The sequence below is a fragment of the Equus przewalskii genome, chromosome X, assembly GCF_037783145.1.
Source record: "Equus przewalskii isolate Varuska chromosome X, EquPr2, whole genome shotgun sequence".
Classification (NCBI taxonomy): Eukaryota; Metazoa; Chordata; class Mammalia; order Perissodactyla; family Equidae; genus Equus; species Equus przewalskii.
This window is the reverse complement of record NC_091863.1, coordinates 81,003,631-81,020,108: the sequence shown is the minus strand read 5'-3', so window position 1 is coordinate 81,020,108 and position 16,478 is coordinate 81,003,631. Positions and strand designations below refer to the sequence as shown.

Here is a 16,478-nt window from a genome sequence, read left to right as displayed (position 1 = left end):
GGGCTTGGGGGGTTGGGAGTGGGGGTCTATATCCAAAGACAACTTGGAAAGATGTGAGAAACCAGACTTGGCAGCTTTGCAGTTGAAGCTTTTACCTTAAATTTGTCTGAGTGGCCTTGACTGGATATAACACACATTTTAATAAACAAATTTAGAGTTGCTTTCTTGGAGGGGCATCGCCCTAAAATTGAAAGGAACAGTTGATAAAATAACCAACACAGCACCCCAATGTAAACATTTTCTTGACTGTAAGCAGTGTGGCATGCTCACTCAGTTGTTACCAACCAAAAAGATGTTACCAGTTGGTACCTTTGGGCATAGGTGGCTGGATCCAAATAAGGGGATTTAGGGGAGCCCTGCATCCCTGGAAGCTTTCTTTTCTACATGGAGTCTTTTTAATTTTTTTTGTTTTGGAAGATTCGCCCTGAGCTAACTGCTGCCAGTCCTCTTCTTTTTTCTGAGGAAGACTGGCCCTGAGCTAACATCCGTGCCCATCTCCTCTATTTTATATGTGGGACGTCTGCCGCAGCATGGCTTGATAAGCGGTGCCACGTCTGCACCAGGATCCGAACAGGTGAACCCTGGGCTGCTGAAAGGGAACGTACGCACTTAACTGCTGCGCCACCTGGCTGGCCCCTTTTTAAATTTTTTTGTAAGTTCTGCAGACTCACCGCATAACCTGTTTTGGTTTCCTTTTTCTGTACTCTACAATCCACTCTCTCCCCTTTAGATTTTCAAATAATTAGTTTTTTTTTTTTTTCCAAAGGAGGCTGGATTTTGCTAGCCTATGGGGCTGTGCTTCATCTCTGTTTTGGAAATCCATACTTATAATAGGTGTTAATTCTGACAGTGCTTTATATTGGTCTGCTTCAGATACTGTAATTGTCCTGGTCACAATTAGTTAATAGAGCCCACTTTGGAATGTACTTTATGGTAGTACAAATCCTTATTCATTGTGCTGTCCCGCTTGCATCAGGACAACTGCATTACAGTCATTAGAATGGCTTATTCTTTCCTAATTAACATACATCGTAACTATATCTAAGCAGAATCATGATAACATATGGTGATTTGTTAGAATGGTTTCCCTTCATCCTCCTTTAAGCAAAGGGTTTCCCAACTTCTTTGATCACTCTCCCTTACCACCAAAAATTTTCATCACCCCTAATATACACGTTTATTTATAAACTATATATTTACCGCTGTACTATTATATATTATAAAGTATTCACAAAAGTGAAATAGAGAAGGATGAGATGAAATAAACACTTTAAAATTAATTTTAATATTTATTAATGGTTTAATAACCTTTGCTCTCATTTTGGTGAGAGCAATGATGTTAAGTGTGCTTCATTTAAACAAAATCTTGGTGTATAGCAGTGATATTGTGTGCTTCGTTTAAACAAAATTTTGGTTTATGATACAGCTACTTGAAGGTTTCATTCTGAGTTCTGTTTATTTTTTTAATTTGTTTATTTTTATAAAGATTGGCACCTGAGCTATTATCTGTTGCCAGTCTTCTTTTTTTAAAATTCTTCTTCTCCAGAAAGCCCCCCAGTACGTAGTTGTATATTCTAGTTGCAGGTCCTTTTAGTTGAGTTATATGGGACGCCACCTCATCATGGCTTGGAGCGGTGCTAGGTCCACCCCCAGGATCCGAACCAGTGAAGCCCTGGGCCGCCCAGGCAGAGCACGCGAACTTAACCACTCGGCCACAGGGCCAGCCCCTCTGTTTATTTTTATACTTGATTTTAATGACTGTCATAGCTGAAAAAGAAACTTCACAAAACATATACATCTAAAAATAAAAGAAGTACATCATTAGATGTACTTACTAAATAATGGTACTCATATTATAATTCTGGGAAGCAATTATACAAATGTTTTAGTGCTAGTCCATCTTCCTTGCTCTGAGCATGCTGACTTTTCACATTTTTAACAAGTAGAACAAAACTTACTGAAATTCTTCATTTGGATGAGTTGGAAGGTAAAACATATCTTTTAGGCAACAAAATAATAATGGAAACTTTTGTTTTAGATTCCACATATAAGTGAGATCATACGGTGTTTGTCTTTCTCTGACTGACTTCTGTCACTTAGTATAAAAAACCAAGCTCACAGATAGAGAGAACTGATTGGTGCTTGCCAGAAGTGGTGGGTGGGGAGTTGGGAGGTGGGCAAAATATGTGAAGGTGGTCAAAAAGTACAAACTTCCAGTTATAAAATAAGTAAGTCATGGGGATGTAATGTACAACATGGCTACTATGGTTAATAATACCGTATTGCATATTTGAAAGTTGCCGAGAGAATAAATCTTAAAAGTTCTCATCACAAGAAAAAATTCTGTATGTGTGGTGACGGATGTTAACTAGACTTTTGTGGTTATTCTTTCACAATATATACAGATATTGAATCGTTGTGTGGTACACTTGAAACTAGTATGATGTTGTATGTAAATTATACCTTAATAGAAAAAGTAATAATGGAAACATTTTCAAATCTACTGTGTATTATTTATTCTCTATTAAAAAAAACCCCTTTGACATAAAACAACATTTTACTGTTTGAATGTATTTAAGGTCTCCTACTGTCCTGTAGGTTTTCTGGGATTGTAAAACTTCTGATTACAAGAAGGTTTAGTTACATTTAAACTTAAAATTTAAAAAAAATTTTGTTGAGGTGTAATTTACATACAGTAAACTGTACATATTTAAAGTATGCAGTTGATAAATTTTGACATCTGTATAACCATAAAACCATTACGAAAATCAAGATAGTAAACATATCTATCACCTTCAAAAGTTTCCTTGTACTATTTTGTAATCCTTCCTTCCTGTCCCTCACTGTGTCCTACCCCCACATCTTTCAAAGGGCAGAAGTTTTTGATTTTAATAAAGTCTCATTTCTCAAGTTCTGGATCATGTTTTAGGTGTCATATCTAAGAAATCTTTAGATTTTTTTGCATATGGATATCCAGCACCATTTGTTGAAAAGACTATCATTTCTCCACTGAATTCCCTTACACTTTTATCAAAAGTCAGGTGGCTGTAAGCATAAGGATTTATTTCTGAACTCTTTCTGTTCCATTGATCTATTGTCTATCTGTATGCCACTACGGCACTCACTTGACTACTGTAGATTATGATAAGTCTTGAAATCAGGTTAAGTTTTCCAACTTGGTTTTACAGATGTTTGAACCTCACAATATGTTGTAATTTTTTTTTTTGCTCTAAACAGTCGATTATATTTTTAAAGGAGATTTAAATAATAAAAAAAAAACTTTACCCACATAGTTATCATTCTATGTGCTCTCCCTTCCTTTTTGTAGACTCATATTTCTATCTGGTATTATTTTTCTTCTGCCTAAATGACTTCCTTTAACATATTTTATAGTACAGATCTGCTGTTGATTAATTTTTTCAACTTTTGCATGTTTGAAAGTCTTAATTTCACCTCTATTTTTGAATGATATTTCACTGGGTTTAGAATTCTAGGTTGACAGATTTTTTTTCTTTCCATATTTTAGGGATGTTCCACTCTTTTCTCATTTGCATTGTTTCCAATGATAAATTTACTTTCATCATTATCTTTGTTCCTCTGTATGTAACACCCGCCCCCACCCCCCCATTCCTAGCTGCTTTTAGGGTTTTCTCATTATCTCTGGTTTTAAGTAATTTGACTATGGTGTGCTATATGGTGTAGTTTTCTTTATATTTCTTGTGTGTGAAGTTCATTGAGCTGCTTGGATCTGTGCGTTTACAATGCTCATCAAATTTAGAAAAATTTTGGCCGTTATTTCCTCAAATATTTTTTATTGCCCTCATTTCCTTTAGTGACTCCAATTACATCTATATGAGACAGCTTAAAGTTGTTTCACAGCTCGTTAATGCTCTGTTCTTTTTTTTCAGTCTTTTTTCTTTCTGTTTCATTTGGATAGTTTCTATTGCTGTGTCTTTAAGTTCACTAATCTTTTCTACTACTATGTGTAATCTGCTGTTAATCTCATCCTATGTATTTTTCATCTCAGACATTGTAGGTTTTATCTCTAGGTTTGATTTGAGTCTTTTTGATATTTCCATGTCTTTAATTTTTTGAAATATGGAATACTGTTATAATAACTGTTTTAATGACTTAGTTAATTCTGACATTTGTTTCAGCTCTTGGTCAGTTTTTGATTGATTTTTTTCCTCATCATGGCCTGTATTTTCCTGCTTTTTTGCATGCCTGTTAATTTTTTATTGAGCACCATATATTTTGAATTTTACCTCATTGGGTGCTGCACATTTTTATATTTCTATAAACATTCTTTGGCTCTGTTCTGGGATGTACTTGAGTTGCCTGGAAACAGATTGGTCCTTTCAGGCTTTGCTCTTTAGATTTGTTAGGCAGGACCAGAGCCGTCAGAGTGTACAGCTAATTGTTTCCCATTATGGAGGCAAGACCCTTCTGAGTTCTCTGCCCAGTGCCCTGTGAATCATGAGGTTTTCCAGTTTGGCTGGTGGAACAGGCAAACTCCTAGCCCTGTGTGAGTGACACGTACTGTTCTTTTGAATCCTTTCAGCTGGTTCTTTCCCTTGCTTAGGGTAAATTCCTCATAGGCATGCCACGTGCTGATCAGTCCTTTGCTGAATACTCAAGGAGGACCCTCTGCAGTTCTCGGAAGATCTCTCTCTATGCAGCTCTCTCAGGTATTCTGTCCTATGAACCAACCACTTGGGTTTTCCCAGACTGCCAGCTCTGTCACCTCAACCAGGGAGTTTACCAGGCTCTGCCTGCATTTCTCCTCCCTGTACCGTGGCCTGGAAACTGTCTCAAGACAGAGAGCCTAGAAAATCAGAGGGCTCACCCTATTTGTTTCCTGTCTCTCAAGGATCACAGTCCTTCATTGCCTGATGTTCAGTGTCTTGAAAGCCACCACTGTTTCATGTATTTTATCCATTTTTGGGGGGGAGGAGGCTTGTTTCAGGCAGAGTAGAAATCTGTTCTTTGTTACTCCATCTAGGCCAGAAGTCAAAGTCCACTGACATTTTATAATCCCAAATTTTCATGACCAATTATAATTTGTAGCCCAATTTCAAAACTAATCTTTCGAAAGTGTAGACACCATTAGTTCTAACTATCTATGTTCAAAAATATACAGAATCTGGCACACAGCAGTGTAAATCTCACATCACTAGTCAGTTTCTTTGTAAAACATAGTACATTTGCTTAACAACAGCAGTTTAATTCAGGACTTCTTGGTTAAACTAATACCCCTTGAAAGACTCTGGTTCACTTTTTCATGTTCAGTGAGGTATAAATTTTACCAAAATTGTCCATTGTCCTTGGCCCAAACAGCAAAATCCTTTTATCATATCACTCTGCTGGGATATGACTGATAATCCAATAGAATTTATATGCAAAACCATCACATAATTACTACGTGTAAGTTTAGAGGAATAATTTAATACCAGTTCAACCTTTTTGCCCTTGAGCATGGGTCAATTTTTCTGAAATTCTTCTGTCATCTCTAAAGTTGTCATCACAGTTCTCCACTTAAAAAAATGCCTGAAACTTTAAATGGTGTCTAGATGCAGTTTAACTCACAATTCATCTGTGTTCTTTAAAAGAAAATAAATGTTACTTTGCAAGACCCAGTTAAGTCTTAAAGCACAAATGCACATATAAAAACTACAAAATAAAAATAGCTGTTACTTAGAGAGCATTCTCAGTTCACATTACTTTCAGCAATTTACCTATTTTTAAAACTCATTTAATCTTTATAACAAGCCCAAGACGGTAGGTAGTTATTACCTTCATTTTACAAATGAGGAAATTGAGGCACTGAGAGATGTAGTAACTTGCCCAAGGTCACACAGCTAGTAAATGGTGAAGTTGGGATTCAAATTCAGACAGTCTGGCTCCAGAGTCCATGCTCTTAACTGTGACATCATACTGCCTCAGGAAAACAAAAACACTTTTCTCTCAGCTCTATTACCGCTCTTCAGTTTCTGTGAGTTTAAGTTTAAACATATAAATACAAATAGATTTCTGAGTGAAGACATTTAATACACATTTATTGAACTCATACTGTGTATCAGACTAAGTAACCTCCTGAGGGTATGAAGTCCAGATACAGTGCCTGCCCTCAACAAGGTCACATCTGGTAGAAGGTTCTAGTTTGAGCATAAGTGTTGCCATCTTCACATTTGTATGTGTACTGCATGTTTGGGAGGGAGAGGGGTATGGATGTGCTCAACAAAGTAAACACAGAGAAAGGTGTTTTATTTGCTGCCTGGTGCAGGGACATTATTTGGTATTTTTCTAATTCACATCAGTTTCCATTTGGGGAACACCAACAATGATTTTTAAGCTGAGTACTATTCTTACAGGGAAGTTTTTTATATTCCTGTTTTTATAATCTAATTTTTATATTCCAGGCCCTTACCCAAGGTCATATAACTAATAAATAGCAGAGCTAGGATTTGAACCCAAGTCTGTCTTACACCACTGTATTCTTTATTCCATGCTTCCTATAAGTTTGACCCAATTTTTGGTTTTTAGAACTGGTCCTCAGAATTTAAAATAATTTGAGTTAGCTCTCCCCACTCCTTCTTGAAAACTGTGTTAGTTTTAATACTCATTTATTAATTATTGTTATCTCCTAATCTATAGGACTAGGATATAAATTGGATATTTCCATTTGGGTATAGAATTCTACATATGTTCATTATGTCAAGCTTCTTGTGTTGTTCAACTTGTCTATGTATTTACTAATTTTTTATCTGCTTGTACTATCAATAATTGAAAGGGGTATGTTAACCTCCCATTGTGGTGGTAGATTTTTCAGTTCCCCTTGCTTTTGTAAGTATTTGCATTAAAATATTATCCTGAATTTTGAGCAATAAATGTGTATGATTTTCTAACTAAACAAACCATGTTTTCTAAAATACCTTCTTGTGAGCATGAGGTCCCACAAGGATGCTGTATTAAGATATTTCATCTGAGTCTTGACACCCCGCAACTAACATGGAACAGATTGTCCATCAGAGCTTGGATTTAGACACTCATGTTATCTGAGCTGTGGTCTTCTCAATAGATAATCCTTGCCCTTTTGACTACATACCTGTAATTGAATTTTAATGAAGGACCTTAAGATTTTCTTAGGCTTTGGTTTCTCCACTAAACCCTAGTATCTGTCTAGGGTAAATATGAAAGGTCACAGGTTTTCTCACTTCAAATCTGTCTGGTTTTCTTCTTTGTGCTGCCATTATTTTTCTGAGTTATGTTTTTCAAAATGTGATGTACCATTTACCGTAAAAAATATATCACTTAACTCATTGCATATGAAAGCATATTTTTATTCCATATTTTCCTTTTTGAGTTTCTCGAAAATATTCTATCATATGGTATGGGGTGGTGGTGGCGGTGAGGCAGATGGCAGGTTTCTTCTTTAAGAAGTTATTGATAGGCAGGTGGGCCCCGTGGCCGAGTGGTTAGGTTCCCGCACTCCGATTCGGCTACCTGGGGTTTTGCTAGTTTGGATCCTGGGCACGGACATGGCACTGCTCATCAGGCCATGCTGAGGCGGCGTCCCACATGCCACAACTAGAGACACTCACAACTAGAATATACAACTAGGTACTGGGGGCTTTGGGGAGAAGAAGAAGAAAGAAAAAACAAAGAAGTTAATGATAGATTTAGTACAATTATGGTTTCTTCTTTGACCTATGAGTTATTAAGAAGTGTCTTTAAATTTCCAAAAAGTATTGGGATTAAAAATTATCTTTTGTTATTCACTTCCTATTTAATTTCCTTGAGATCAAAGAACATGGTCTGTATGAGAATGATTTCTTTGAAATTTACTGAGACTAGAATTATAACCCAGTACGATGGTCATTTTCGGTGGTAAAAGTTCCATATGTGCTTGAAAAGAACGTGATTCTCCAGTTGCATATAGAATTCTACATGTTTCCATTAAATCAAACTTATTTTGTGTTTCAACTTGTCTGTATTCTTACTAATTTTTTATCTGCTTCTACTATCAGTAATTGAAAGAGTTACGTTAATCACCCATTTTGATGGTCGGTTTTTTCAATTTCTCTATCTAGTTGTCCTTAATCTTCCTTTATATGTCTGGAGATGTTGTATTAGTGCATACAGGTTTATTTACTCTATGTAGTAATCCTCTTTATCCTTTATAATACTGTTATTGTCTTGAAGTTTTATTTTTTAGATGTTAATATAGCTACCTCAATTTTCTTTCGGTTAGCATTTACCTGGTATATCTTTTCCCATCTGTTTAGTTTTAATCTTTCCTGTCCTTATGTTTTGGATGTGTCCCTTGTAAAATGGCACATAGGTGGAGTTTTACATTTTATCCAGTCTGTTAATCTCTGTATTTTAAAGAGTGATTTTTGCCCCCACGTTTTTTATGTTTATTAGTATGTTGGAGCTTGTTTTTACCATCTTACTTTTTGCTTTTTATTTGTCTCATTTTTTTCTATGCTTTATTTTTCCTCCTTTCCTTTAAATTTTTTTTCTTATTCTGTTTTCTTCTCCCCACTACTGATTCCACAAGATCCCATCTCAAGTGAGCTGGCTGGGAACAGGGTTAGTGTTGGAAATAACAGCAACCCATGGTCGAAGGTAGGGCAGGAGATGGGATGTGGCTTTTCTGAAAGGAGTCAGATTGGCAAGTGATGGGGGAGAGGAGACAGGGAGCTGATGAAGGTCATGGCTGGTGGGCTCTGAAAATATTTTGTTTTACAGGTGTGAGACAAGGGTGTCTGATGGGACTGGAGGAAAGGGAAGTGGGAGTGTGCAATGAAGGGAGGCTTAAAATAGAACCCGAAGGGACTAGGTTAGGGAACTGAACTAAAGGCAAGTAAAAAGATTTGTGGATGACAGTGAGGGTCCAGGTGAGGTTGGAGACCAGGAATTGTGCAGGACCTGGGTATAGAAGTAGACAAGGCAGACTACAGCATTGGTACAGGTTTGGGATTTTGATGGGCAGTTGTGGCAGAGAGATCAAGGTACATGGATATGGAAGATACTGGTGAGAGTGGTAGAGACATTGAGGTGTCTGGAGTCCAGGATGGGTAGGAAAGGAAGAAAGATCGGCAGGAGGCAAGTGGACCAAGAGAAAAGTGAGGGTGGGCTTGAGACTGTGGTCTTGATGGGGTTGAGGAACAGTATAGTGGGAGTGAGATGTGGTTGGAAAGTGGGGATCCTTGAATTTAAGACTTCAGAGTTGGGCAGTTCTGGTTGGTCAAGGCCGGGAGTGAAAAATAAAGGGAAGATGTATAATATAAGCAGTTCTGTTTTCTTATGGTGCTATCTTTATCTCAGCGATGTTCTTACTTCCCTGCCTTTTGATATTACTTATCAGAAGTAATTGTGCCAATGTACCTGTCTCATCACAGAACTCTGCTGCCTCTCCATAAGCACCAGTTTTCTAATAAATCTAGTTTTGTTCTCATTCCCTTTGTGCCTGGGCCATCCTTGGTCTTTAGCTGCCAGGCGACTGGGGATACCTCTTTCATCCAGGAGCTGCTGATTTTTTGGCCAGTGCTTCAACCATAATCACACATATGGGAATTCATTTCCACAATGCTTTTGATTGCGCTGTTCAATGTTTTATAATTGCTTTGGCCATGATCCTGCCTGGAGGGACCCAGTAGGGCACTAGCTCTAGAATCAGATTGCCTGGGCTTGAATCCCAGCAACTTCATTTGCTTGCTGTTTATTTTTGGGCAAGTTAACCTAACCTCTCCTGAGTCCTCATCTATAAAATTGGGGATACTAATAGTACCTCACTCTCAGGTTGTTGTGAGGATTAGATTAGTTAGTATATGTAAAGTACTTGTTACCTGGCATAGAGTAAATTCTCAGTAAATGGAACTGTTGGGGTGATGATGATCAACAATAGTGGTGGCATATGCAACACTGTGAGCCAAATATTGTGTTAGGTGCTATGCCAGACACATCGAAGAATATTAAAAAGTCCTTGTTCTCATGGAGAATATATATTCTTGGGGATAAGAGCTAAAAATTCTTCCTCAAGACTGCCTAAGAAAGGGACTGTGAAAGAGGCTCAGTGTCTTATAGTTCAATAAAGACCAGGAAATAGCCAACTCGAGAAAATGTTGAGGTTTCAGGAACCTGTATAGTTTGTGTTGTTTATACTCTCTGTTGTCCTGTAGGTAGTTAGTAAAAAAAAAATTTAAAGTGAAAAGGGCTTGTAGTCTAGTTTCAAGAGAGAGCACAGAAGGTAAGTATAATCCTCATTTCCCTTTTCACTATGTCTTTCTCGGGCTCTTCGACTCCTGTGACTACCAAATCTCTGTTTTCAAATACAGTCTCTCTTCCTGAGGTCCAGCCCTGTGCTTCTAACTACTTCTGGGCCTAATTCCCTGAATATCCTGTATGCAGCACAAACTCAGTATGACTGAAATGAAACTTCTTGCCTTACTTCCAAACCTGTTTCTTCTCTTATAATCCTTATGGCTGTTAGGGCTATCGCTAGCATCAGTTGTTTAACCTAGACGTGCAAGGTAGGCATCTTTGGCTTCGCCTTCTTCATCCTCTCAGTCACTCCATTCTGTTGATTTTACTTCTCAAAGCTCTTCTGTGTCCCTTCGGCTTGCTGCCCTGGTTTAGGCCTGCCCTGTAGCAGATTCATTGTGTGTGTGTACTCCAAATATGTATTCCAAACGTTGTGATTGGCCCTTTAACACATATTACCGGATTTCATTTTCTTGACAACTTTGTGAGGTAGGTCATTTTGTAGATGAGAAACTAGAGGGTGACAGAAATAAAATGACTTGTCCAGTTGGTTAGAGGCACACTTAGTAAACCTAGCTTATCTTTTGTCTGGACTACTGCAATAATCCTGCTGTCTCCTTTGAATTTTCCTTTTTGATATTTAAAAGTAAGACGTATTAAAAAGTCAGAGCTATATAAAATAAAAAGTGAAAGTTGCCCCTCCCAATTCTACTCCCCAAGAGAAACCAATGATACTGGTTTTTGTTCTAGACCTTTTTCTTTGCATATACAAATGTATAGATAAATACCAAAGAGATCATACAGTATAGTCTTGCAACTACTTTTTTTTTCACTCAGGGAGGTATTTTCATACAGATCTACTACATTTTTTTGATGGATGCATAGTATGCCATTATATGGAAGTGTTATTTTGTTTTGATGATTCCTCTGTTAAAGAGCTTTTTGTCTTTCTCTGTCTGACATATTTCACTTAGCATAATACCCTCAGGTTCCTCCATGTTGTCACAAATGGCACGATTTCTTCTCTTTTATGGCTGAGTCATATTCCATTGTATATATCTTCTTTATCCATTCATCAGTTGATGGACACTTGGGTTGCTTCCATGTCTTGGCTGTTGTGAATAATCCTGCAGTGAACTTAGGGATGTATAAATCTCTTTGAATTGTTGATTTCATGTTGTTTGGATAAATACCCAGTAGTGGGATAGTTGGATCATATGGTATTTCTATTTTCAATTTTTTGAGGAATCTCCATACTGTTTTCCATAGTGGCTGCACCAGTTTACCTTCCCACCAGCAGTGTATGAGGGTTCCGTTTTCCCCCCATCCTCTCCAACACTCGTTATTTCTTGTCCTGTTAATTATAGCCATTCTGACCGGCGTGAGGTGATATCTCATTGTAGTTCTGGTTAGCATTTCCCTAATAATGAGTGATGTTGAACATCTTGTCATGTGCCTATTGGCCATCTGTAAATCTTCTTTGGAAAAATGTCTATTCATATCCTCTGCCCATTTTTTGATTGGGTTGTTCCTTTTTTGTTGTTGAATTGTATGAGTTCTTTATATATTTTGGAAATTAACCCCTTGTTAGATATATGATTTGCAAATATTTTCTCCCAGTTGGTGGGTTGTCTTTTCATTTTATTGATGGTTTCCTTTGCCATGAAGAAGCTTTTTAGTTTGATGTAAACCAGAGGGGAAGGGAATGATGGGAGGGCAAAAGGGGTAAAGGGACACATAGGTATGGTGATGGATGGAAACTAGACTTTTGGTGGTGACCATGATGCAGTCTATACAGAAGCCGAAATATAATGATGTACACCTGAAATTTACACAATGTTATAAACCAGTGTGACCTCAATAAAATAAAAAAAGAACTTTTTCATTTTACTCTTGCAAATAATGTTGCAATAACATTCTTGTACATTTACCCTTGAATGCACATTTGTGTGTGATTATTTCTATTGGGTAGATTCTTAGAAGTGGTATTGCTTGGCTAAGGAGTATGCATATTTTACGATGTGTTATGTACTACCAAGCCACTTAAATTTGTTCTTTGAATCAATCTTCCACACTATAGCTAGAGTGATCTCTGTAATATGAATTTGATCGTGTGATTTCCCAACCTGAAAAACAAAGTAGGAACGAAGGTGTTTGATGGATTTCTATTGTCCATGTCATAAATTTTTAAATTCTTAATTTTTAAGAGTATTTGAGAGTTATAAAGTCTGGCCCCAACCTATCCTTCCTACCATTCTCCCCCACCAACAAACATACTCTGTTCTATAAGGCAAAATCCACCTCTTCTGTAAAACCTTTCATGTATACAACTCTCTCTCTTCTCTCTCTATGCAAGATAGAATTAGTTACTTCCTTCTCTAAGTTCCCACAACACTTAATTTATTATCCCTCTGACAGCACTTTGTACATTGTACTGTATTTAGATATATCTGTCTCCCCTACTACTCTGTGCACTTCTTAAGGACAGGAACTGTGTCTTACTCATCTCTGTATCTCCAGCACTTTGCACAAAGCCTGTCAGAGTGGGTGTTCAGCAAATGTGCGGGAAATGACTGAAGATATTCTTGAGGTAGTGTTAACAATAAGAACTTTAGGAGATAGAGTAGGTGATGGAAGTTTTGAAGTGTAGCAGAAAGCTGACTGACTCCTAGGAACATGGAAGCTAGTGAGGAAAGGAGAAATGGGCTTCAATTGGCAGGAGTCCCCATGTGATTTTCTCCTCCACTACAGAGACTAGCTGTCTGATTATTTGGGTTAATAGACTTGGGACTTGAGAACATTTAAAGTTCATTTAAACATTTAAAGTTGAAAATAGGATGATTGAGGATCCACTTGGTGGAGGGGGTGTTTGACTCAGCTGTTCTGTGCTCTTTCCAGACTAAGATGATTATGCTGAAAGACGCAACTCTTTCCCAGAGTCATGAATGAGTTTTTCTTCTTGAAAAATCAAAGCCCCTTCATTTTCAGGGCAGGATTCAGGTGGGAGTAGGAACGGTAGAAAGATCAGATACTTCTATGCTGTCTCTTTAGCCTGGCTCAAGGGGGAAGTAGCTTAACCAAAGGCTCGAGGGCTGTGGGCCTATTCTTGAGTCAATTACCTGTGTGAAATTAGTTCTTATCTTATTTCAGGCAACTCGTAGCTCTCCTGGTCTGATTGCTTTGAAGAAAGAAGAGTAGAAGAAAGAATAGAAGAAATCATGTCGGAGATACTTGACCTGTCTTTTTTGTCTGACTTGGAAAGGGATTTGATCCTCAGTGTTATTCAACGAGATGAGGAGCTCCGGAAAGCGGACGAGAAAAGGATTAGGTAAGAGTCTCAGAAAAACCATGGGTTCCCAGGCCTTTGACCAATGATGTCTGGACTTTTCCTTATACCCCTCATCTGACTTTCAGAGGAACTTGTATATGAGCTTTACAACCGCTCATTGGGTCGGGTTGGGCTCTGAGGTTGTTGCTTTCACAGAACCAAATAGTCTTACTGTCTCTACACCTCAACCCCTCTCCATCCGGCCTATACAGATTCTGAATCCACTTGTGCTTCTCTTTTTGGTCTTGGCAGGCGACTGAAGAATGAGTTACTGGAGATGAAAAGGAAGGGGGCCAAGAGGGGCAGCCAACATTATAGTGATAGGACATGTGCCCGGTGCCAGGAAAGCCTGGGCCGTTTGACTCCCAGGACCAACACTTGTCGGGGTTGTAATCACCTGGTGTGCCGGGATTGCCGCATCCAGGAAAGCAATGGTACCTGGAGGTGCAAGGTGTGCACCAAGGAAATGTGAGTGTTGTCTATGGCTGAGAAGAGAGGGGAAATGAGGCCTCTAGGTGTGATGAGAATTTCTCTCCTCGGCCTTTGTTGGTTGAATAACAAGGGCCATTTTTTATCCATATGTTATTTTCTTTTATTCCATCCCAGAGAGCTGAAGAAGGCAACTGGAGACTGGTTTTATGACCAGAAAGTGAATCGCTTTGCTTACCGCACAGGCAGTGAGATAATCAGGATGTCCCTGCGCCGCAAACCTGCAGGTACCAGACCTGTCTGGAAATGGTTCCTTGAGATGCTTGACCTCAGTGAGAGATCCTCTGGTGTGGAATCCTAGGGTATTCTTACTGGTGGTGTCTTCGCTCCATGGGCTCAGCCTGTTTGTGGGAAATATAAAGATTGTATTGCCGTCCCGTCTGCAAGTGCAGTGTGTTTCCCTTTCCCCACTCATCATCACCACTCTGCCGTGCTTTTGTTTTGAAGTGAATAAAAGAGAGACAGTGGGACAGGCCCTCCTTCATCAGCCACAGATAGGCGATATCTGGCCAGGAAGAAGGATCATTCAGGAGCAAAAGAAGGAGGCCAGGTAAGAACCAAGCAATCATTTAGAGAAATGCTACATGTCCCTTTAATTCTTTTTTTTTTTTTAGTTTCTTTTATTTATAAAATAGTAGATATTCATTATAGGAAAATTTGGAAAGTACATAAAAGAATAAAGAAGGAGGAAAAAAAATTTCTAATCCTGCTACCCACATCTAAACATTAACATTTTGGCATATTTACTTTGTTCTTTATAAGAACAACTTGAATACAAATAAAAATAACACATACTCATTATTAAAAATTTAACCAGTAGAGGAAATAATAAATAAAACAACAGATCACTCAAATTCCTACTACCCCACTATTCACATTATGTGAAAATTATTTCAGATATCTTTTGTGCATAAATATAGATAGAGAGATGGGTGCATGGATAGACTGAAAAACCTTTATAATAATGGATCATAATATACTAAAAAAATTCTGTTTAATTTTGCTTGAACTTAGGATAAAATACTGAAATAAAATTGAAGAATTGCTAATCTTCAGGCAAATGTTTCTTTACCGTAAAAAATATTAGTCATTAATATCCCTCTAAGTTTAAGAAAAAATATTATTAAAACCATTGAGCAGTTAGTCATTTTTTTCTAGTGTCTTTTTGGTTATAACCTTATTGAGATGTAACTCACATAACATACAGTTCGCCCATTTATAGTGTACAGTACGATGGTTTTTAGTATATTCACAGAATTGTGCAACCACCACCTAAATTGATTTTAGAACTTTCATCACTTTAAGAAGAAACCCGGTACCCTTTAGCTATCACTCCCCCCAACCTTCCTGCCCTTCCCCATCGCTAGGCAATCGCTGATTTACTTTCTGCCTCTATATATTTACCTATTCTGGACATTCTGTTTAAATGGAATTATGTAACGTGTGGTCCTTTGTGACTGTCTTCTCTTAATATACTGTTTTCAAGGTTCATCCATGTTGAAGCATGTATCAGCACTTCATTTCTTTTTATTGCCAAATAATATTCCATTATATGTGTATACCACATTTGTTAATCTGTTCATCTGTTGATGGACATTTGGATTGTTTCCACTTTTTGGCAGTTATAATTAATGTTGTTCTGAACATTCGTTATGAGTTTTTGTGTGGACATATGTTTTCATTTCTCTTAGGTAGATACCTAAGAGTGGAGTTGCTGGGTCGAATGGTCATTTAGTCATTTTTTAAATCTACCTGTTTCAATACTAAACATTATCGGTGGGCTCCCTGCCATGAAAGAGGCGATTAGCTTTCTTACACTTCCTCCCAACTGTTTCCCCTACTCCCACTTTTTATTACTCAAATTATTTTTTACTTTGTCAGGACTTAAAACATTTATATTCTGTTACGCAACCATAAATCATCTGCTTGTTTTATCTGTTTGTTCAGTTTTAGTTCGTATTTAAAAGGATTGTGTGCTTGCAGTCAGGCTTGGACTATGGCTTCTCTATATTTCTGAATTCTTTGATTTATTTCTTGGTTGTCTGAAGTTCCTTCAAGAAGGGCTCGCGGGTGCTGTATTTCTTTCTTTCTTTCCTGTTAAGAATGTCTCCTACTGCCTTTATACTTGAACAATCTGTTGGCTGGATACTATATTCTTGGGTCACACTTTCTTTCCCTCAGAATGTTGTAGACATTACTCCATTGTCTTCTGCCACTGAATGTAACTGTGGAGAAGTCTGAGGCCAGCTAGCCTCTTGTAGGTAATTTACTCTATGTGTGTGTGTGTCTGTGTGTATATGCTTGAAAAATTCCTTTTATTTTTCTTGAAGTTTAGTAACTTAACAAGGATGTATCTCAATGGTGATTATCCTGTATCATTTTCCCCTAATATGAG

General features: G+C 37.7%; 1 protein-coding gene across 15 annotated transcripts in view; it reads left to right on the top strand.

The window, feature by feature from the left end:
* The window catches only part of SYTL4 (synaptotagmin like 4), a 73,917-nt gene that overhangs the window by 37,145 nt on the left and 20,294 nt on the right, over nt 1-16,478 (top strand). For 12 of the 15 annotated variants that reach the window (XM_008536386.2, XM_070605315.1, XM_008536388.2 and 9 more), the window contains 4 exons: nt 13,417-13,594; nt 13,847-14,062; nt 14,201-14,310; nt 14,531-14,633. In XM_008536386.2, coding sequence (XP_008534608.1) covers nt 13,485-13,594; nt 13,847-14,062; nt 14,201-14,310; nt 14,531-14,633 — 539 coding nt within the window. In that variant the 5' untranslated portion in view covers nt 13,417-13,484. The remainder of the gene's footprint in view (nt 1-13,416; nt 13,595-13,846; nt 14,063-14,200; nt 14,311-14,530; nt 14,634-16,478) is intronic. The other 3 variants (XM_070605318.1, XM_070605319.1, XM_070605317.1) reach the window with 1 other exon arrangement.